Source organism: Enoplosus armatus, chromosome 5 (genome assembly GCF_043641665.1).
Source record: "Enoplosus armatus isolate fEnoArm2 chromosome 5, fEnoArm2.hap1, whole genome shotgun sequence".
Lineage (NCBI taxonomy): Eukaryota > Metazoa > Chordata > Actinopteri > Centrarchiformes > Enoplosidae > Enoplosus > Enoplosus armatus.
This window is the reverse complement of record NC_092184.1, coordinates 124,251-148,895: the sequence shown is the minus strand read 5'-3', so window position 1 is coordinate 148,895 and position 24,645 is coordinate 124,251. Positions and strand designations below refer to the sequence as shown.

Below are 24,645 nucleotides of genomic sequence, written 5' to 3'. Positions count from 1 at the left end.
GAGCAGGTCTAGCCAACTCTTTATAATGTTATTACAGAGACCCAACAGTTCCCACCATGAGCAAGCACTTCATCTGCTTTGTGGGTTGGAGTGGGTTGGAGAGAGAGAGATAGACGTAGAGACGCAGACAGACAGACAGACAGACAGGCAGGCAGGCAGGCAGGCAGGCAGGCAGGCAGAGATGTATGGCAGCACCAGCAGTAGCCATAGCAGCTATAATTATAATAATGTAAATATGACTGATAATAGTAGTTACAGCTGTAATAATAGCTGAGATTAATAACATAGTAACAGAACTACAACTAAACATAATAACTGTAGTGATGAGAGTCAAGCGGGCCCATGGCAGCAGCAGCCAGGCAACTGAACAGCTGGGAGATTTTGGAGCAACGTGTTGGATAGCCCTATCCACCAACATCATCAAAACACTAAAAGAAGGAATATCTTCTGGGTGAATGCCGCTAATCCCTCCAGAGCTCCACACACTTGGAGAATCTATGACAAGAAGCACTGAAGCTGTTCTGGAGACTTACTAACACACTGCATGTCAGTTTCCTTCATTTGGCACCCATCTGTGTATACAGGGGCATAATGGAAATTTTTAACAAGTTATTACATATGTGGCATGTTTTTCTTCACTCTGTGATAATGACTGCCTCCATGTTGTTAGTTACAGTGCAAATCTGTGTCCAAACAAACTTTCCTCTGTCATTTAGGGCAAAAGTAATTTGGGTCATTCATGTGTGTATAGAACAATTCATAATTATTGGTTAGTAAATCTGGCACAGACTGTCTATGTATTTTTTTTCCTTTTGTAATATGAGGCAAGAAATCTGGCGACAACATAATGTCCAAAAGACAAAAAAACATCACTGTCTAGAATCCATCATCCCCTTGCTGATACACCCAGACTAAATTACTAAAGGGAGACATTCTTCAGAAAACCTAATACAACTACAAAGACTCTACTTCTCAATATTTTCCTAAATCTCCATGTATCACGCAGAAAAGGTGTTTGACAGGATAGGATGGCCCTTCCTTTTCACTGTCCTGGACTGGAAAGTACAAAATTGATCAAATTATTATACAACTCCCCCCCAGCATCAGTCATTACTACTGGTCACACCTCAACACCCTTTCAACTACAACAAGGGGGGACTAGACAAGTATGTCTAGTATTATCCAGGTTATTTTCTTTATTCACAGAACCCCTTGCAACTTCCATACAACAAAACCCAAATGTGAATGGCACTGAAACAGTCATATCACCACAACATTAGTTTGTACATTGACAGCACATTACTATACATAACCACAATGGAGAGAGAAGAGTATCCAGCCTGGGACATCTTTTCAATAATTTTGACTGTTCTTAACTTTCAACTGACTACAGAAGACATACATCTGTCCTGCCCAATCCTTTCTCCAGTGTCTGCGTGTTGAACAGTGTAGACGAGACAAAGTGAATTCTAATTCTATTTTCTGGGTCAGCTTCTCACTATAAGTTAACCAAACAAGGCCAAACATTTACTGTTCCAAAAAAGTTTGAACAGTTTTGGTTGACTCACATAACAGATTCCATCTGTGCTCTGACTGATTTGATGCGAGACAGGCTCAGCTGGAAAGAGCAAAGCAGAGCACCATATATAAATTAAAATGTGATGACAGTTGTATGGTTGTTTACATGTTGCCAGGCCACTATCAAGCAAATCTAATTAAACTTTTTTCTGTCAAACTTATGATTCAAAGTTTATACATTAATTCTCCAAAACCGAAAGAAACACAAGGCTCATTGCAGACTTTCTCTCAAATTAATAACCACTATTATTTTGTCAAAAAAGTATTTATTGAAACTACACACACAAAGAAACAAATTACAAGAAACTTGCTGAAATTTTATACATTCATATATATTTCATATATTTACTGCCTCATACTACAGCCCACTGAGGCAGGACTGTTTTTCCAATTACGATGGTTACAGGTATACATCTCCCTGTTAAGGTTCTGTATAGATTGAAGTTCTCTATATCTTAGCAGAAAATTATGAAAACTCCCATTTTCATAAACTATCTGAAAAAACTTTGGCATTAGCACTGTCTTGAACTTAACGAGTGACAGCTGCTCTGCACCCACCTTCCTACAGGACAACACTCCTCTCACTGACTTAAAACTGAAAATGAATAATCAAGAAATAGAGGATTCTAACAATGCTGCATCTTAAAAAGTTGTTATCGATTATCATGTGCATATATTTCAGTCAAGAGCTCAGTGAACATAAAAGGTCTTTAACACCAGATGGCCGAGGCTGGCAGTTGATTGATTGGTTGCTTTTGATTATTTTCAGGTTTGCTGGAATTGCAATTTATGTAATTGTAATTTGTAATTTCAACATACAGCTAAATGCAAAAGCATTTGTAACAGCACAGTAGTACTACCACAGTCTAAATCTGACCTGTGAAGAAATGTTATACACCTTTCATTATGGGTTTTAGCAATAAGATGTGTAGTTAGTTTTTGTAGACATTTTCACATTTGAAAGGACTGCAAGAACAAAATACAAATGTTCAACAAAAGAACAGTTCAAATAAAAGTAAAAAAAAAAAAAGCCTAAAACTTTGATATGTTTATAGACATGATACAATTTTGTATATACATACATATCACATAGAACTTTGTATACAGGTTTTTGTACAAGTTCAAATATAGATAGCAGTTTAGCGGCAGAGGTGCTTTGCTTTAGAGTGAAACATACACACAACACACACACACTTTATGTTGCTAGTCTGAGACATTTTTTGGGTGGACAGTGGGTTGGACCGATTGTTGTCCAAATGTCAAAAAATGTGGCTGATATTTGCAATTTACTGAAACTATGATGTCAACCAGTTTGTGTAGTTTGGTAAATATTGGGAGCAGTTTTAGGAGAAATTTAAGGTACCCTGTGGTGTTTTCTTGTACACAAACAAAGTTATTTCTGCATTCTGTGTTTCTCACCATAACACATTGTGTCTATCCTTAAGGCCTGACAAGTGTGTTGAATGCATCCCTTCCTTATAAATCCTTCGCAAAGGCTGCATTATTTACATCCACTATCAATCCTCTTCCCTGCCTTTGTTGGTACATTACTATATTTCTTGGTACATTACCACCACCAACTATCAAATCAGTGGAACAGCATGAAACCATTAGCAGGAATCTGTGTCACCTTGCTGGATGCTCGTGCATGCAATAGAAACATAATGGGGAGCAATTCATAAAACATTGCTCCATTGTGATACTAGTAGTCACAGGGTGGCTTCAAAGCAAAAAGAAAAAAAAACACCTCTAAAGTCAATTAATGACCCATGAAGAATTCTCACTGCCTGTTTCTTTTAACAACTAGGTTACATACTGTATTGGATCATCTAACTGCTAATACATCTGGCCAGTGTTTTTGTATCAGGAATACAAACTACTGCTTACAAACATTAAAGACAGGTTTCAGTGAAAAGTGAGTATGCCATTGTGGTGTCAATACCGTTTCAGAAAAATATTCAAAATCCAAGAGAACAATAACTGCTTGATTTTGTTTTTCTTTTGACAATAATGTAATTATTCCACATTATCAGTAGTTCAGAGATCTGAGCCTTCAAAACCCTGCATCCTCTAAACATCCCATGTGTCCCTTTAGCTCACCCACTTGCAAACAGAAAACCTGACATTAAGAACAAGCACCACTGCAAAGCTTCTTACATTAAGTGCAACAGCCATTTCAAGTCAGAGGAAAAGATGAAGGATTTACTGAACCTGGTGGAGAGCTGGAACCAGCTGGAAGAGGAGCTGAACACTTACAGGTACCACACTGATCTGATGGAAGGGACAGGAGGACCCAGAAATAACTTGATCTTACAAGTATGGATGGTGTGCTGACCCCAGCACACTCATTTACTAAAGCATTAAAAAAAAATAAATATGTTAAAAAAACAACACAATATCCTGCTGTAAGTTTTAGGGGTTTGAGACAAGGATGTGACTCTGGGGTTTCAGTAAAACCTAACTCCTTTCCCCCTGGTCCTGATTGCTTTTGTTTATTCAACAAAGTTCTATGAAAAACTTTAGAAAATAAGGGTTTTCCAGCATGCTGCTGCGGCAGGTGCAGTTGGGTCAGCTAGCGTTGTGGTGATGAGTGGGGGGGGGGATTAGATGACTTTGTAAGTCAGGTAGTCGCGGAGCGGCGTGGGAATGGCCAGGGCCTCCACCTGCTGGGTGGTCATCACCCGGCGGAGAGCCATCCTGCACATGTGCTGCAGATTGGCAATGCTACGAGGACACTCCCAGAAGTGCACACTACCATCACGAGTCCTAGAAACAAAAAATAGAATTAAAGCTGCAAGCAGCGTTGAGTGGGTTCTAACCCTCCTACGCTAAACAAAAGGAAGCAGTTCAATAACCCACGTGAGCCCCATGGTTCCACATTGTTCTTAAACATATCCTGTGAGTTTTGTAATGATTGTACAAACTATATCAGATTTATAGTCTGATTTGTGTTATGCCACGCCCATTCTTTGCATTTGTAGCGCCCCCTAGTGGTCGATTTGAATGAAACTTTCAGGGTACGTTTCAGGTACTTCGTTTCGTGATGACTGGCCCAACAGTTGTTGACTTTGGTCTACTTACGTGCTGAGCCACACCCTCTTCAAAGTTCATTGGTCATTATCTTAAAAACCAAATGAGATATCAACATGCTTCATAAAACTTTCAATAAGCTCGGTCCAATGATGATCCACAGGAGGAGATGTAAAAAATGTGTATTTCACAAAATTCAAAATTGCAGAAAATGCAGTGAGGCAGACTTTAGGGGTTCTTGAGGCTTTTTTGTAGACCACATTGAGCTGGACGTGTGTAAAATTTCAGGTCAATCAGAGTGATGTGTGAGGGGCATGGCCTTTCCAAAATCGTGTTTTAGAACGTGAATTACAGCGCCACCATCTGGCCAATTGCAGTCATGTTTCTTGGGAAGTATTTGCACATCATTTCCAGTTATTGGGCCAAGTTTCATTTTTCTAGCACATTCCAGCTCACGGGAATTTGAGCTGTGGCAGAAAACAACAAATCATAATAACAACCTCTTAGGGGTTAGAACCCTAATGATGACAAATCAAACAGAAAGAGGTAGTATAACTGCACTGGTACATTATAAGCCTACAATGAGTTCAGTGGAAATGTTCAAACCAAAACTAAACACAGCTAAGAATGCATACAGCCTGCCCATGGAGAAGCTGAGATAAAACATGGAGAACTGGTTTCCTTGGTTCCTTTAAGGCAGGAGTCAATAAAGTGTGACTGAGATAAGGTAATGTGATCTCTGTTCACAATGGTGCGTGTCTGAACATGTGCTAGTGTCTTACCCAGCAGCAAGGACACTTCCTTCAGCAGAGAAGGCACAACAGAGGCCATTAGAAAGAGAAGTGATGGCCTGAGGAGCCCTTTCCTCTATGCTCCAGAAACGAACCAACCTGAGCAGTGACAGAAAAAAAAAACACAAAGTATAACAAATAGCCTATGCCTATGTTACAAACTGATAATGTAAAATTTGACTCCACAATAAATAGTTAATAGATAAAAACAAATTGTTTTCTGTTAAGTTTCTTTTAAGCATTAAGGGACTACAGCTTGCATTTTGCTTGTACAACCGAGTGTTGTATAATAATAAAAAAATTAACCTTCAACATGGGCATACCAGGCAGTTTAATGAATTGGTTGCATTATGGGAAACGTAGGATCCAGTGTTTTTAGAGCTTGACCCATACGAGGCACTAAAATACATAATATCTTGCCTCTGCTACTTCAATGTGGACCATTCTTCTTATTATTATTAGTATTGTTATTATTATCAAAATCTGTCTCTTGTGAGACATACAAGTGGAATACTAAATCCCTGGGGGGCTCCAAGACAAACCGACTACAGCCTGCGCTGCAGTCACGTGCAGTAGCTTCTATAAACATACACTTGTTTTTACCAATTAGCTTTGTCACACTCACCACACATTCACTTAAAACAATGACACTTTTTTGTTTATGTTTTGATACAAACAAAAGGAAAATAGTAGGCTACAGGTATTTATATAATCTATGATTTGTTGACATTAAAATTTAGTAAGCTACAGTATTCCCTCACAGGGACTGAATCCCATCATGTGTAGCTGCTGCACATGCTATGTCACTAGCAGCCAATAGGTCATCTGTTAGGGATTTCTTATTTTACAGTACCTACAATAAATACATATGTTACACAGCTGGTCAAAACTTTATGACTGGCAGGGTTTTCCCTGAAATACTTGGAGCCTTCAGTAGGAAGGCTGCATTAGTCTGCTTTTTTTCCACAGCCACCATTTTGCAGAGCTTCCTACTGCTTCTCTTCTCAACATATTTTCTACCAACAATTCAGCCCTTGGCTAGCTAACGATCAGATTGATTAATAGCTATATTGTGACCGTCATGTGACCCGTCCAAACAGACCAACATACAGTTGCTCTGTGCTCTTAAGTCCCACTAAGACTCATGACTCCCTGCAAGATTTGAAAACAAACCGCAGCATACAGAGTTTTTCTGCTGAACTACGCTGTTTACATATGAGCCCATGTGCACTAATAGGCATCATAAAATGCTTTAGTGAACAAACATCCACTCAAGTAGCACAAGGCTCATACTGAAATCACTGCTCACTCAGGATTTGAACACCTTGAAATATACGTGTTGCAAACAGTGCACTTCTTTATCTACTGCTGAAACATGTTCATGTAACCTCCTAGAACAGAAACCATGAAACACACAATATCCCTGAACAGTAAAAAAAAAAAAAAAAAAAAGAAATTCTAGTTTTTAAATGATAATGGTTTTTGAGGGTTTATACTGAAGGTCAGCATGTTAACATTTAAATTTTAAAAGATCCCTCATTCAAAGAAAAGAAAGTTAGTTGTTCCTCTAGAGGTTATTGGGAAAGCAATAAAAAGCCAACCATTAAACCGAGTAAAACCACAAAACTGGACACTGAGATAGATGTTAATGAAAAGAGACAAGTTAAGAAATATATAACCAGTTACGGAACATCACTTCAACTCTGATGTCATTCAGTGTCTTACCTGTCATCAGTAATGCTGGCAATGTGGCGGCCGTTAGGGCAGAAGCTCACAGAGCGAACCCAACGGTCATTTGCTCCTCCAGCAAAAATGGGTGATGGAGGAGGGAAGAGATGGCTGGAGAAAGATGAGAGCAAGAGTTCAATAACAGCATCAAGTTTCTCAGGTTCAAAATGAACATTCACTGTTTGTAAAAGACAGAACAGCCTCACCATTTCAAATGAATTTGTATATAACTTTTGACAGCATATTTATTCTCTTGTAGGGGTGTAACAGTTATGAAACCAAGACCAAATCTAGGCCCATCTTTGACTCAAGCCTGTTGATCAACTCTAGACCTAAACTGGATTATAACTTATTCAAAAGCCTTGTTCTTAGTCTTTCACTCCCAACCTGGAAGTTTTATTAGTTATAATGTACCACGCTCCAGGTCTGTCCTAATTTTTATCTGAATTCTCAGAGTTTTTATCAGGTTTAGTCCTTAAAACAGGCAAAGTAATTACTGATTTTAATATTCATGTGGACGTTGATAATGATAGCCTTGGTACTGCATTTATCTCATTATTAGATTCAATCGGCTTCTGTCAGAGGGTACAGAAACCCACTCACTGTTTTAATCACACCCACGACCTGGTTCTGACATATGGCATTGAAATTCAACATCTAATTGTCTTTCCACAGAATCCTTTGTTATCGGACCAGTATTTAATAACTTTTGTATTCCTATTATTGGACTACACACAATTAGGCAAAAAAGCCTACACTAGATATCTATCTGATAGTGCTGTAGCTAAATTTAAGGAAGTGATTCCATCTGCATTTAATTCAATGCCATGTCTCAATACAACTGAGGACTCCTGTGTTAACCTTACTCCCTACCAATTGGACGGTCTTGTTGACAGTGCTGCAGGCTCAATGCGACTGACACTTGACTCTATTGCCCCTCTAAAAAAGAAGATAATAAAACAAAGAAAGTCAGCTCCATGGTATAATCCCCAAACCTGCAACTTAAAGCAAACGTTGCAAAAACTGGAAAGGAAATGGCGCTCCACCAAACTGGAGGAATCACGGTAAGTTCAGCAAAATAGTCTCAAAACATATAGGAAGGCCCTCTGTAAAGCCAGAGCAGCCTATTACTCATCATTAAGGACAACAAGAACAATCCCAGGTTTCTTTTCAGCACTGTAGCCAGGCTGACAGAGTCACAGCTCTATTGAGCCATGTATTCCTATAGCCCTCAGAAGTTATGACACTTCATGAGATTCTTTAATGATAAATTCTAACTATTAGAGACAGAATTGATCACCTCCTGTCTTCAGGTGGTACCTTACCTTCAAACACAGGAACCTTAGAAACAGCTGAAAAACCTGATATATATTTAGATTGCTTTTCTCCTATCGACCTTCACCAAATAACTAAAACCATTTCCTCACCTTGTTCTTCAACTTGTCTCTTAGAGCCCATCCCAACTCTACTTTTTGTTAATGCTTCTTTACCAGATATGATCAATCTGTCTTTATTAATAGGTTATGTGCCACAGTCCTTTAAAGTAGCTGTAATTAAACCACTTCTTAAAAAGCCCACTCTTGATCCAGAGGTTTTAGTCAACTATAGACCTATATCTAACCCTCCCTTTCTCTCTAAGATTCTTGAGAAAGCAGTGGCCACTCAGTTGTGTGACTTTCTATATAATAAGTTATTTGAGGACTTTCAGTCAGGTTTCAGAGCGCATCACAGCACAGAGACAGCACTGGTGAAAGTTACAAATGACCTTGTAATTGCATCAGACAAAGGACTTGTCTCTGTACTTGTTTTGTTAGACCTTAGTGCTGCATTCGACACCACTGACCATCACATCGTATTACAGAGGCTGGAACATTTAATTGGCATTAAAGGAACTGCACTAGGCTGGTTTATGTCGTATTTATCAGATCGATCTCAATTTGTACACGTTAGCAATGAATCCTCCTGGATGGTGGCGCAGTGGTTAGCACTGTCGCACGGGAGGTAAAGCTGGTTAGAGCGGGTTGGGGGTTCGATCCCCGGCTGCCCCCGTCATGTCGATGTGTCCTTGAACCCTAAGGTGGAGACCAGCACCTTGCATGGCAGCTCGGTCGCCATTGGTGTGTGAATGTGTGAGTAAATGGGTGAATGAGACTTAGCTGTAAGGCGCTTTGGGAACCGTGAAGGTTGAAAAGCGCTATATAAGTGAGATCATTTACCAATTAATTTATTCCTCCATGCATGCCAAAGTTAGTCATGGAGTTCCACATGCAGTTCTGTGCTTGGACCAATACTTATACACTGCTCAAAAAAATTAAAGGAACACTCTGAAAACACATCAGATCTCAATGAGAAAAAAATCATGCTGGATATCTATACTGATATGGACTGTGTAATGTGTTAGGAACGAAAGGATGCCACATCGTTTGATGGCAATTAAAATTATCAATCTACAGAGGGCTGAATTCAAAGACACCCCGAAAATCAAAGTGAAAAAATGATGCGGCAGGCTAGTCCATTTTGCTGAAATTCCATTGCAGGTACTCAGTACTGCCCCCACGTGCTTGTAAGCATGCCTGACAATGTCGGGGCATGCTCCTAATGAGATGACGGATGGTGTCCTGGTGTATCTCCTCCCAGATCTGGACCAGGGCATCACTAAAACATAATGTCCCAGAGGTGTTCTATTGGATTCAGGTCAGGCAAGCGTGGGGGCCAGTCAATGGTATCAATTCCTTCATCCTCCAGGAACTGCCTGCATAGTCTCGCCACATGAGGCCGGGCATTGTCGTGCACGAGGAGGAACACTGGGCCCACTGCACCAGCATAGGGTCTGACAATGGGTCCAAGGATTTCATCCCGATACCTAATGGCAGTCAGGGTGCCGTTGTCTAGCCTGTAGAGGTCTGTGCGTCCCTCCATGGATATGCCTCCCCAGACCATCACTGAGCCACCACCAAACTGGTCATGCTGAACGATGTTAGAGGCAGCATAACGTTCTCCACGGCTTCTCCAGACCCTTTCACGTCTGTCACATGTGCTCAGGGTGAACCTGCTCTCATCTGTGAAAAGCACAGGGCGCCAGTGGCGTACCTGCCAATTCTGGTGCCCACTAGAGGAAGTTGGGCCCTCAGGCCACCCTCATGAAGTCTGTTTCTGATTGTTTGGTCAGAGACATTCACACCAGTGGCCTGCTGGAGGTCATTTTGTAGGGCTCTGGCAGAGCTCATCCTGTTCCTCCTTGCACAAAGGAGCAGATACCGGTCCTGCTGATGGGTCAAGGACCTTCTACGGCCCTGTCCAGCTCTCCTAGAGTAACTGCCTGTCTCCTGGAATCTCCTCCATCCTCTTGAGACTGTGCTGGGAGACACAGCAAACCTTCTGGCAATGGCACGTAATGATGTGCCATCCTGGAGGAGTTGGACTGCCTGTGCAACCTCTGTAGGGTCCAGGTATCGCCTCATGCTACCAGTAGTGACACTGACCCTAGCCAAATGCAAAACTAGTGAAAAACAGTCAGAAAAGATGAGGAGGGAAAAAATGTCAGTGGCCTCCACCTGGAAAACCATTCCTGTTTTGGGGGTCGTCTCATTGTTGCACCTCTAGTGCACCTGTTGTTAATTTCATTAACACCAAAGCAGCTGAAACTGATTAACAACCCCCTCTGCCACTTAACTGACCAGATCAATATCCCAGAAGTTTAATTAACTTGATGCTATACTCTGATTAAAAAGTGTTCCTGTCTCAAACAGATGCCGAAAAATTAGTCCATGCATTTGTCACGTCTAGGCTGGATTATTGCAATTCCTTATTATCAGGCTGTCCCAATAAGTCCCTGAAGACTCTCCAGTTGATCCAGAATGCTGCGGCACGTGCACTACACTATTTCTCCTGTATTAGCTTCTCTGCACTGACTCCCTGTAAAATCCAGAATATAATTTAAAATCCTTCTCCTCACCTACAAAGCTCTTACTGGTCAGGCACCATCATATCTTAAAGAGTTCAGTACCCTATTACCCCACTAGAACACTGCCCTCCCAGAATGCAGGGTTGCTTGTGGTTCCTAGAGTCTCCAAAAGTCGAACGGGAGCCAGAGCCTTCAGCTATCAAGCTCCTCTCCTGCGGAACCAGCTCCCAGTTTTGGTCCGGGAGGCAGACACACTCTCTACTTTTTAGAGTAGGCTTAAACTTTGCTTTTTGATAACGCTTATAATTAGCTATGCTGCTATAGGCCTAGACTGCTGGGGGACTTCCCATGATGCACTGAGCTATCCTCCTCTCCCTCTCCATGTTTACACATTCATGTCCCTCCAATGCATGTTACTGACTTTATATCTTTCTTTGTGCTTTCACGTATCGCAGGTTCCTGCGGATCGTGGTCCTGGTACGCCTGGCTGCTGCTGCCATGGGCCTGCTTGACTCTCATTGCTACAATTACTGTTATTTGTCATATTTCTGTTAATAATAAAGCTGTTATTGCTAATATTAGTCATATTTCTGTTAATATTGAAGCCGTTATTTCTATTATTATGTCAATAATCACATTTCCATTATTATTATAGTTGCTATGGCTATTACTGTTGCTGCTATACATCTCTCTCTCTGGCTCTGTCTCTCAACGGTCAAAGCAGATGACCGCCCACCTAGAGTCTGGTTCTGCTCGAGGTTTCTCCCTCTTAAAAGGATGTTTTTCCTTGCCACTGTCGCCTAGTGCTTGCTCAGGGTGAGAACTGTTGGGTCTCTGTAATAATATCATAGAGTACGGTCTAGACCTGCTCTATTTGTGTGTCATGAGATGACTTTAGTTGTGATTTGGCGCTATATAAATAAAATTGAACTGAATTTAATTTAATTTGTGGAACAAGACAAAACCAGACTGGACAGAGAGAGATTCAGACCATGCCAAAAGTAATAACTAATGCTACAGGAGTGTGTATCGCTGCAGATATGTGATCGTACTCGAAGAGAATACAGAATTTAAACAGGGCAGCAAAACCCTGGCCCCGATATTGTGTGTATTTCTTACCCCAGCTCCAGCAGGACGGTGGCCTTGTGGTGGTCCCATACAATAACCCGGGTGTCATAAGAGGCGGTGGCCAACAGCGCCCCATCTGGTGAGAACTCACAAGACACCACATCATTGTGGTGCCCCTCCAGCTTCCGGATCAATGTGTACTTATCCATGTTCCATAGGAACACCTGCAATGTGAAGAGAGGACTGTTATAGCCCATGGAATGATTTGGATTCAGAGTATAGATGTGCCATCTTACACTTATCATTACTATATGCACATAAAGCGTTTAGAAATTAAATTAAGCAGAAATTAAAATAGAATTAAACAGAGTTATGTTCAAATTATGTAATTGTAAATCTTTGTAACCTTTAACCAGGCCATACAAACAAAAGAGCACATGCTACACAAGCAGCAAGGCTATGTCAAAAATGCAACACTTCACCTACATTTACAATTCTAATTAACATTCCAACATTTTATATAATAGCATTAATCTACAACATCATAATTGAGATTTATACATATAAACACATTAAATATACTAAATAAATACTTGTATTATTTTAACATAAAGAGTCTACACAAAAATAGAGAAAATAAAACAAGTAGTAACTTAAGGTAACATAATGTTACTCCACTGGTTTCCCCTTTCAGAGTTTTAGTTCACTGTGTTTACAATAGGCTCGCACCTCCGGCAGAAGCCTACGAAGAGAGACAGATACTGCAAGAGAAAAGAATATTTTATGGCCAAAGGGTTGATACCTCTGGCAAAGTACACATATGCATACACACACACACACACGCATACATACATACACACACACTGGTAGAAAAGTGATCATCTGTGGAAGCCTTTTGCTTTTTAGTATTAATATCTTTGCTCCAGAGCAATGCATCATCTGAGAACTATGCAATTACATAACTTCTGCACCTTGTCACTCTTAGAAATTGAAAATGCTTTAAAGTGCTGCAAACACTGGCTCTGAACAAATGCAGTTAATTATGTACATAAAAATCCTAACAGTCACATGATAGGATAATGGTTCAGTTTCTTGAGCGGGTTTCTTCCACTCGGTACTTACTAGTTTCTTCATTTTCTAGTTTCCCAATTTAAGTTAAAAACACAGGCAGAATTTTCTAAGCTGTGTTTTTCACAGTATGTTGACAGAGGAATGCAGTTGAAATACAGTACAATTTATTGCTACTCCACTGTTGCTGCCAACAGCAGAAACACTCAAATGCCATGGAACAACTGCAGATGGGAAAGTTACAACATACCTAGCCAATTTGTCGACTGTTTTTCTCAATAGTTTTAAGGCAACAGCTAACATTTGAAGTGCTCTGCAGAGGCACAAAAATATCTCATAATATCTGTATATCAACAATTATCTGAAACCTGCACAGCAATTCAATTAACGGTTTGGTGTACATTTGTAAAGTACTGACAACTGCTGGCCAACGCTGACAGTGAAGCGAGGGGGAAAGTTGGTTGTTAAACTGTTGTAGCTGGCTGAATTGTTTTTCTACATCTTGCCATTGGCAGCATTACAAAAACACACTACAAGGGAAACATTTCAACTGAAACTAACAGAAATCCTATGAACAAAAGAGAAGCTAGCGTGTGCAGACAATGGACGAAGCTATCTAAAGATATAAGGGGGGGGGGGGGGTGGAAGTGGGTTTGGGAGAGAGGTGGGGGGTAGAGGGAGTATATAACAACCAGTTTAATGATAGTTTTAAACTGAAATTACAATAAATAGAGGAACTGCAACAGCAGAGGTAGACAGACATGGAGCAGCACCTACGTACAGATTGACCTTGCGGGTCAGGTGCCAGGCTGCCCCTGGCCAGGCATTTGGGCATTGCGCACTGTGCGTCCCCGGTTTACACCGGCTGCTCAAATTGTCAGCACGGCGCTCCCTTCAAAACCAATCACACACTGAGCTCTGCCACCACCTGTGACAGGGAGAGCAAGACACACACTGTAGGGACACACACAGCCTAATAAAGCTACCACCATGTCTACCATTACCACCATGTTCAGATTGATCTAGAGCAGCAACATTGTAGATGTAGTATATGGAAACAGTGTCCAGAAATATGTGAAGTCAATTCAATATGTAATAAAAGAAGGAAATATTTTTCTTATCCATCCTCATCCTCCATAGTTTTCAAAATGGCAAAAGAGAATTATTTGGAGATTACTTTAAATTGTTTTGTTTTGTTTTGTTCAATATTCCACTGTAATAATTTAAAAAACCTTTAAATAGTTCGGTCTCCCCACTTCAACATAAATACTTTTAAGAGGTATCTGAATTATATGATGAAACAAGTTTACTTTAATTATATGTAAATAGTGAAAAAAGTTGCCTGCTCTGGCTCATGCAAATTTCAGAACACCAAAAGCCTTTTTTCACAAACAAAAACCAAACAGAATCTAGAAGCAGGGAGCTCAACTTATCATGACAGCAGGCTCAGTTTGTGCTGAGGTGGAAATGGGAGGGCAGGGCAGATGGGGAGTGTTTTCATTTGTAGGTTGATTGAGCATAACTGGTCACAAAGCAATTGCATACAGATTAGCTAGCAAACCCATCAAAACAATTAAAAAGAACTTGTATACGTACCGCTTTGCTGGCGCCTACTGAGCACAGCATGGAGGAGTCAGGGGAGAAGGCGCTACAGTACACCCAATTCTGATGCCCCCGCAAAACCTTCACCATGTTACCTACAAGACACAAACATTATTATCTCAGATGAAGGACAAAAATCAGCGTTCAGGCAGCCTCTCAGGGCAGATTCGGACCATGCCAAAGTAATAACTAATTCTACAGGAGTGTGTATCGCTGCAGATAGAAGACTGTACTCGGCCATACAGAATACTGAATTTAAGCATATGGTCAAAGTGCCTGAGCCCGCTACAATGTGCCTTCGGTGTGCATGTTATTCAGTCTGTTGGGCCTGTCCTGTTTTTCTTTTTATCTGCTGTACTCAGGTATCTCTTGCAAAAAAGATCTTGATGTCAATGAGATTACTTGATTAAATAAAGGTGGTATATATAAATGAGGGAATATCTTGTGGAGGAATGACGTTCACCTCTCCAATAGAGTTCTTGGCAAGGAGCACTGAAGCTGTTCTGGAGGTTGTGACTCCATACTAAGACACTTCATGTTGGTTTTTCCTTTAATTTGTCACCCATCTGTAGGTCACATTTTGTGATTCATGCAGACCATAAAGCAGATCAGGGACTCATAACATCTTTGTCAGAGTGTGTTTTCTCTGCCTAAACAAAAAAAAGATTACCAATACTCTAGGCTTTAGCTGGGCCGTTCTTCACATTTACAGCCTGGCCCTAGCCCCTGGTACTTACAAAACTGTTACAATTCAGAGGGTTGGTATTTCCCCTGTCAACAGCGTGCAAAAAAGTCATAGAGTTCACCTCATTTCAAAGAAAAGAAAGTTGACTTAAAATGAAAGCTTTCCACTAAGGACAGCCCATCTACATACCATCATCTTTGAGGTCCCACACACGGAGGGTCTTATCTCTGGATGCAGAGACCAGCATGAGGCTGCCATCAGGAGCAAAGGTCAAGTCTCGCACTACATCAGTATGGTCCATCAGATTCAGCAGCAGTTTTCCTGCAACATGCCATCAAATCAAACAGAGGATTAATTAAAAAAAGTAATCCATAGTGATTCTCTTTGATCACTGAAAACAAAGAACCTCTCCAAGAGCATTAGCACTGAAAGTGCAATGACAAACAGAATGCTCTGTGGATATATCAGTCTACTGAATCCTAGGCTCTATTTTGAAAATAACACTGTGTCTACACATGAGGTATAGTTTGAGCAGCAGCAGCAGCTTCAATGCTCTGTCAGTGTCACAAGATGCCTTCAAGCAAAGTAATGTGTGTAAATCAGAGTGTAGGTCACCCGCATTGGCAGTGCTCAACACATAATCACGCATGGGAAATGCAAGAAAACAGACTTTAAGCTTAAAAATATGAGAGCCATTACATGGCCTGTGCAGACTGTTTGTTGGATTGTTTAAAATAGAAGCGTATCTGTTCTGTCAGATGAGCATGAGATGGACGATTTGAAAATGCAGTGTGGCAGGCTGTTTGTTGGTCTCAGAAAATAACTAAAATTGGGGGGTGCAGCTTTTCACTACTTTCAGACTGTCCAAACAAGACTCCCTTGGAGTGTATATCAGTTTTAGCCCCATGGACTTGAGATAGTGTTAATTCAACTCAGTGCCTCCAAAGTCCCACTGCTGTTGGTGGTTTTTGCACACAGTAGCAATTGGCTGCCTCCAAAATCCTACAAAAGCCTGACTTTGTTCTGACAAAACCTTTCAATAACACTTTTAGTTCATAGCATTGCATCACTAAAATGACATTATCTAATAATTTATTACCTAATCAGATTACTAACTAATAAAGCTGAAGAGGGAAATTAACGACAATGTATCCTCACCAGTGTAAACATCCCAGATCTTGATGCGACCATTGTTGAGGCCTGTTGCCAGTAGCAGTTGGTCCTGGCCAAATTTAAAGCGGTGCCACTCGATGTTAACACAGCGGCTCTGCTTCTCAGGCACGGAGGAGCCGAAGGCCAAGCCCCAGACGATGTCACCGCAGTCAATAGTGTGTTCGCGGGGCTCGCCAGCCACCGGGATTACCTGGCCTCCGTCGCTGTTCTGATAGGACAGACGCCGGGGGCTCGAGGCATTGGTGACCTCTCCACCATGGCCCATTGAACTACAGCAACAGAGAATGGAAAAAGATACAAAAGAAGGTCAACAAGAGACAGCCAAGTCGCACCGAGCCACACCTTGAACGGTCACGAGCACTTGTGCCACGTTGGCACGGTGAGTGTTTTTCCCCTGCAGCAACGTGTTTGAGGTGTGCTACTCATAAACCACAGTAAGACCCTGTTGCGTGCAGCCCTTTTCAGCTCACTGTGGCTGTTTCAGTTTGTACTATTCCTCCCTGCAATATTTATAACTGACCTGCTGACCAAATACCGCAGGATGTGTCCATATCTCGTTGATTAGTTTGTCAATGGAAATTTTTCAAGGGGAAGCAGTACCAGCAGGAAATTTTTCTCAGAGGGCAGCCCAAATTTGGTGGCCTCTGGCACATTCTAATGCCACTATTCCATCATAAATCACTGCAGGAAGTTCCATTACATCATATTTTATCTTTACAACATGATTTGGGGCATCTGAAATTAGTTTGCATAACAGGCCAATGGTCAAAAATACAAAAGAGTTCTAGGATGTTTTAAACTGTAAAATTACAATGTGAGGCTGAGGCCTAGTCTACACTTTCCTCATATGACATACAGTAGGCCTGTTACTTTGACAACATTGAAGTTCTAGTGTGTGTTTGCAATGTAATTCATATTAAATATTAAATTAGCATTCCTAGACATAAAAGACATTTATTTAAATGAATAATCAAGATTATTACTTTAAACCTAGCAAGACTTTTCTAAATTGGCACACACAGCATTGTAGGCCAGACAATGTCATACATGCTACAACAACTTCCATCATCAGCAGCAAACACCGTCATATACTTCATACCTCAGTGAAATGTCAGGAAAGTATGAAAAAATAGATACCGCTCAAGCCTACTATACAACCAATGTGTTTATGATGAATTGTTTACTAGAGCACAAAATTGTTTAAGGGCAAGTTCTTCATAGATCTAGCAGCTTAATTTTCTCTCGAAGTGTACCAAATTGATGCATTTGAATTTAAAACTGTGCAAAATTCTCTACCCTAGAGTGCCTGAGGTTCACTCACCACAGTCTCACAAAATCCTGTAGGAAACACTGCACTTGTTCTACAGACAATTTCAAAGTATTGCTCTGAGAATCGCAAGGCCCTATTGAGTGGAAAAAGAGCCTGTTAAGTAGAAAGGTAGCTGATAATACAAGCCACATGTCCTTGGCACTGGGGAGCACCTCTTTGTGTTTGTTCTGCTAGGCAGGGAGGGACACTGAGGGCCAATAAACTGCTAGAAAGTTCCACTAGGACATAGATTTGCCAAACACCAACACTATATATGCAAATACACATGTATTATTCACTAAATGAGCAATTTATATCATGACTTGATTTCATGCAGTCTAACTAAGAATTTGACTGTTCATCTACTTTCATCAGCTTCACAGCTACTAAAACAGCACAGTGAACACCTCATAGAAATCACATTTTATGGCAAATCTTCAACAGTGGTAAAATTCTCCAGCTGCTAATGTTTTCTGCATCTCCAAAACTTTTCCACACTTACATTTACAGTAACTATCTATTACTGTAAATATGCACACCTAAAAGTATGCTTCATAAAAGTGTAGGTAATTCAAGTGTTAAAATAATTCTGTTCACTGCCCTCCTGCTTAGAACAACAAGGTCATCAAGTGGCATAATACTACTTACATTCAAGTTCAGGTTCCTGTTAATCTCAGGGGAAATTGCTGGTTTACATAATTCCAGCGATTTAGCGGCTTAGGAACAGAGAATATTCTGTATGTGGGATTTTAATGAAAGAACATGTCATTCAGTGCAACGACGTGTCTCATCAATAATAGTTTTTAATAGGTTTTTGACAATAATGGACCTCTATAGCACAGATGAATAAGATATATCAGGCTCACTATGATAAATGTATTGCTGTTTGGATTTGCACATGGGATTTATTGATATAGAATTTTGCCAGCTTATACTATTTGAAACCAGTCAGTACTTACTCAGAAAATTGGGCAGCGTTAAGGGTGAGTCCAAGCACATTGTTTTGACATATTGAACAACTTTTAAAGCACAAGAGCCACTATGTGAGTGGCTCTGCCATGGCCCCACAGACAGTGAAGAGACAGGAGAACGCACACATGAAGGTTCTTGAGCTGGATTTGAACTGAATTATAAATACAAAGGAAGTCTATGACAATTAATGTAGTGGAAAGTTTAAATATCCACCAAAATTTAAAATTTACATATAAAACCCTGAAATAAATGATGTGTTTCCCATACATAGGCTCTACTTGGGCAGCCAGCCCAGGTAAATTAAGACCCACCCAGGTAAATAAAATCCAAATTAAAAATGTTTTTTCAATAAAGACCATAATTTTATCATTAATTGCATTATGTAATTATCATTATATAATGCACGCAGACCAGTGGAACTTCTGTCAAAATAGGTTATTTAGCCCGAGTACAGAAATTCTAGAGCACATGTTTTACCCGGATGTCAAAGTAATAACTAATGCTACAGGAGTGTTTATCGCTGCAGACATGCGACTGTACTCAGTCATAGAGAATACAGAATTTAAACACATGGTCAAAGTGCTTGAACCCCGCTACAGTGAGCCTTCTCGTGTGCATGTTAGTTGTTCAGGAATTATCAACAGGTCTTGAATGGAGCATTACTGACATTTGTGTTATTCTTTTGTTCCTGTTGTCAATATGCTAGTATTTGAGTGCATTAACTGTTACAGTAAGAATTATGGCCAATGAGCCGCTGTTGAATATCTAACCTTACATTTTTCAAAATAAATGACTAAAATGTAATTTTTGACATTTTTTTGTTTTCCCTGCTGTACCTAAAACATACATACGTGCTTTTTGTGTACCATTACACCTCTAGTATAGGATGCCTAAAAAAAGAATGCCTCTTTGTATTTGACGTGTTAAAGTTACACCTCTTATTTTAACTTACGAGGGTAGTTGAGCTGGCTAGCTAGTAATGTAGCGACACCTAACTGAACACACACACACGGTGCAAAATAATGTATTGATAAGTTAGTTAGCTAACACAACATCTGACTAACATTAGGTCTCTCTGAGTTTTTCATAAACCTTTATTTGACTAGTTTACTGAACCTGGCCATCACACGCCACGCCACCTACCACAAGTAAATTCTCAACCTGTGGGAAACACTGGATTGTGATCAACACAGAAATGTTTTCTGATATTTTCATTAAATGTGAACACAGCAAGTTAGGACTAGAGCTGTCACATTGTCAATTGGAGGATTACAGTACTGGTGCCTTTTACCTCCACCTTCTTGCTGCAAATCCAGTTCTTGGGCTCTCCTTTTTCATTTGGCTTAAAACCAAAATGTGGCCACAGCGGTGCTGTTATGTTTGGCTTTGCAAATCAGTGTAAATCCTGATTGTTAATCTCAATGGTTGCTCATCAAAAGAGTGGCAAAGGAGTGTCAATTCATCTTTGCATGCATGCATGTTCTGAAACAAACTTTCACATCTCGCTCTAAAACAGTTAGACAGTTAATGTAGATTTATTTTAAATAGCGTGTTAGACGGTTAATTAATGTAGAAGGAACCTTGATTTCATTTTCAAAGTTAATATGCAACGGAGAAACACAAAGCCATGTTTCCAACTAAGCAATTTTATGCAAATTATCCAATTAGAAAAGCTGGATGGAAGCAACAAAATTCAAAACGTCCACAATATCCCTAAAAAGATTTTACACTCGCTTCAAGTGTTTTTATTCCTTTTGTTAATAGAGATTAGTGATAACTAGGCGATGGAAACTCCCCAACTTCTATAAATAATGATGTAGCATATTTTACATGACAGACCGCACAACAATTCTAAACTGGGTTTAAACATACTGAACACTGAATCAATTCTGGTAGCTTGGACAATTGCAGACAAGATAGATTGCTGGACTTCATAATTGACATTGGTTGCAGTGAAGCAAAGTTTGTTCACATTTTGCATGATGTGTTGCAAAAATATTTTTGCAACACACAATTTTCATTTTCATTTTGGCTACTAGGTTATAAACCCCACCCACTTTGACTGATTTCAACTGCTGACTGGGACATGACTATACATCATGTCATGTTAATTTTAGAAAAAAACATGCAGTCAATTATGAGATATCTCACTTCTTGTACTTTTGGCGCACCATAGAGACAGAATATCCCAAGACTGCAGCAAAGTACAGAGCTAGTATCTAAACACGTGCACCAAATTTGGTAACAAAAGATTAAACTCATACATCAAAATTGTTTATGTAAAATGGACATAAATTGAAAAATGTTCATTTAATAACTTTTGTGCTGCTTGGTCCAGACTTGAATCAAATTTGAAAAGCAATGAGAACTTTTAAAGGTTTTGGACATAATTCAAAATGGCGGAGAGTCACATGGTCAAAATGAGTTGGCATCCTTTCCAAAAAGATGGGAAATCATCCACAGAAGACAATATTATTATTAGTAGTATTATAATAATAATGATAACAATAACAATAATAATAATACAACGAAGCAAGATCAGACTGTAATTACATTTGTGTCTTCTGTTGAATTCATGTGTTGCTTAGATGTATTCTCATGGCATGGATGACAGTTTAAGTCTTATTCTTTCAGCTGCAACTGTGGTGAGTAGACTCACTTTCATATCTTATAGGTACAACAAGTACAAGGCTTTAATGGTTCCATCAGTCTCTGCTGTAGGATGATATCAGTACACAAATGTACAATGAAATGCACACATAAGTCATTCCCTCCGACCAGAATCTATATCTCTCATATAAGACACCTTCCGGGACAGCCAAAAGGCTTTGCCAAGAGAGCCTCTCACAATTCCGTGCCCCCAGCTCCGCTGGATCTTCTATGATTGGTGATGTCGTTTTTCAAGAGAACTGATTGGTCAGTAGGCAGTGCCTTTATACGAGCTGATCTGATATCTCGAACATAACCTGCTCATGGTGATTTACCCCAGTAAGAAGTCAACCACTGTCGTACCCTGAAGCACGCTAACCTGAAATCCTGCTTCGTAGTACAGGCCTCCGGCACCTGCAGTGCTTGGACCCCTAAATATTGCATGGATGACACATAAAATAAGTAAGATATACTCTACAATAAAATGCTAAAACTCTAAATCCCACACACTCAAGTTTTCAATTGAAGAGTTTCAGATTCTTTAAAAGTCTATTACTATTGAACAAACCCATAAATATGTACGTTAATGTTTTATTAATCATGGTTGCTACATTAAATAACTGGTAGTAGCTGAGTGCATTTCAGTGTGATCATGATGAAATGATACTTACAAGTTCTTCAGGCATTTTGTCCAGGGAATAAGCCTGACAATGCGATGCCCCTGAGACCAAGCAAAGTAGGAACCATTGGGTGCAAAGGCTACCGTCCAAGCCTCGCGCCCAGATTTCTGGTCGAAGGGAGCAACAGGCACCAGGAGTTCACCAATGAACTTAGCCTTACCTGGAAAAACAACAACACAGTTGCTTCAGGTACATCCATCAATAGGATTATTTATGGCCAACCCACTGGAATTCCAATCACCCCAAAGTAACCTCTTCACTCCCACACATATGTGAGTGGGCTTGTCAATGATGCAGGAATCTGATTGGCTAACTGTGCCAACCAAACAATTTCTACAAAAACAGTGGGTGGGGAACTTTACAAGACAAATAGGTTAAATGCTCAGTAGTATAACGAATTACTGAAATGCATGTGAATATGAACAAACTGGGAAACTGTCTATAAAACAAACTAATAGGGAAATACTAAAATTACATATCTATATTCATGATCCATACTTGACCTCTTAATGTATCCTATACTTGCACAAAGTGAATTTGTATAGGACAGTCAGATCTATCTATCTTACAGATTCCAGAAACACAACTAAAAGATTAATGGAGAGAATTTCACAACAACTGTCTGGAACACACAAGCAGGAAAGAATTAGCATCAGTAAAAACAACTAGTAGTAACCTTTATACAGAAGAATAGGATGTCTGCAGATATCAGAGTTACTTTAACAACTTTTTCTGACCAGATCTAAATAAAGTGGAACCAACTTTTGAAGAAAAAAAGGTATTCGTTGGCAAATCTGGGGGAGATACTTGAGCATAAACATATTTACATACAATACATATTCTGGACCATTCAGTCCCATAAATGTTTCATTAGTGTCACCAGTTTTCTTTTAGGATACATAATTTATCCTAGTGTAATAAATCTTACCAATATATTTTGTACAGGGCTTGGTAAAGGTAAATAGCGAGAGCATTTTGGATTTCTCTTTACAGACAAGTATGAAGAGAGTTGGATTATTTTTTAAGTGCAAGAGTGTGAAGGTAAGTATATTACTACTGAAGAAGTTATAGATTCTGGCAATGAGGAAACCTCCTATATTCACATTTAGAGCAGAGCAAGTTAAAGTTTTAATGCATGGTATTTGACAAAAATAATTTAACACACACAGTTAGTACCAACCTAACATTACAGACACTATGAGACACATGTAATATAGTTACATACAAGTTGTATACAGTATATAGCCATGTAATGTTAAACCTGCGGGCACGCACGTAACCTACATCTCAGTGGTGTGAAGCAAGATTATGAATCACCCACTGCTTGTGTGTGGGGGAGGGAAGGGTCTGAGCAGAAGTTTGAATCAGCAGCCCAGCCAGAATTAAATACATTTCAGCCACTAGCGTAAGCATTAAGTGAAATAATTAACCATACTAAACTGTAATTTACCGGCTGGAGTTTATATGTTTATTAAAACAAGCAATGCACACTCGTGCAAACTCAGACGGAGCATAACGTTACAATTTAACAGACATTCCGCCTCAGACATGAAATGAGCTAAACTGTGGCGCTAACGTTAGCTGTAACCGTTAATGCTAGCTTTACGCCCCGAGGTTCAGCGTACACACCACGCAGAACATATACAATACCATGGTACAAAACAGTTGTTTAGTAGTTTGACGTAAATGTATGTAAAAAGCATCTTAGCTACTGAGCTGTTACATGAGGCAAACAATGCTCACTACAGCCCACCACGATATTGTAGTGAAACATAACTCAGGCTAGCTGGTAACGTAACGCTAACTTACACCACAAAAATGTATTGGGCGATATTATTTTTCAGGTTACGACGGAGCGTTTACTCAGAGACTAACTTTGAACTGCCCGAAAACGGTTTAGCGTCCTGTTACCACGCTGCTGACAGAACCTGCCCACAGAGAAATTATAAATGTAACGTTAGCATTTCTACTTACCTATATCATTTTCGTTTACAGAGTCTGGGAAGCTTGCCATCTAAATAAGGGCACAGGCCTATGAGAAAAGTCAAGCGCGCACTGTAAAACGTTTAGAGGAAATAAACAATTGGTACGGAATTAACACGGTGGCTTTTCCTCTTCCAGTGCCTGCTAAAGTCGGTTGAATCCCTCCGCCCAGCTTAACGTCCTAGGTGGAAAATACAGTCGTCGTTCGACCTCTGTAAATATCTCGTTTTCCTTTTTCTTCCTTGACAATATACTGTTTATACTGTTCAAATCTATAATTATGTTGCTCGGGTGTTAACACTCTCTCGGATTAAAGACTGTTTAACACGTAATTATAGTATTTGGATCGGTAGACATGAGAACGATCCCTGGTAGGACAATGGCTTCTAGCTGGATGGTGCCAAGCTATTTTCATCTGAAGGAGG

General features: G+C 39.9%; 1 protein-coding gene across 4 annotated transcripts; it reads right to left on the bottom strand.

Moving 5' to 3' along the window:
- Nucleotides 1-1,824: 1,824 nt before the first annotated feature.
- wsb1 (WD repeat and SOCS box containing 1) lies at nt 1,825-24,583 on the bottom strand. 4 transcript variants are annotated; one of them, XM_070906155.1, is made up of 10 exons: nt 24,212-24,583; nt 22,229-22,397; nt 21,910-21,931; nt 16,613-16,874; nt 15,644-15,775; nt 14,764-14,864; nt 12,151-12,323; nt 7,125-7,238; nt 5,391-5,498; nt 1,825-4,344 (listed from the first exon to the last, which is right to left on the bottom strand). In XM_070906155.1, the coding sequence occupies exons 1-10, from the start codon at nt 24,249-24,251 to the stop codon at nt 4,182-4,184; spliced, it is 1,284 nt and encodes a 427-aa protein (XP_070762256.1). In that variant the 5' UTR covers nt 24,252-24,583; the 3' UTR covers nt 1,825-4,181. The 4 variants fall into 4 exon arrangements, with proteins under 4 accessions (XP_070762256.1, XP_070762257.1, XP_070762255.1 ...); XM_070906156.1 differs by lacking the exon at nt 7,125-7,238; XM_070906154.1 differs by lacking the exon at nt 21,910-21,931 and having other exon boundaries at nt 16,613-16,896.
- Nucleotides 24,584-24,645: the final 62 nt, after the last annotated feature.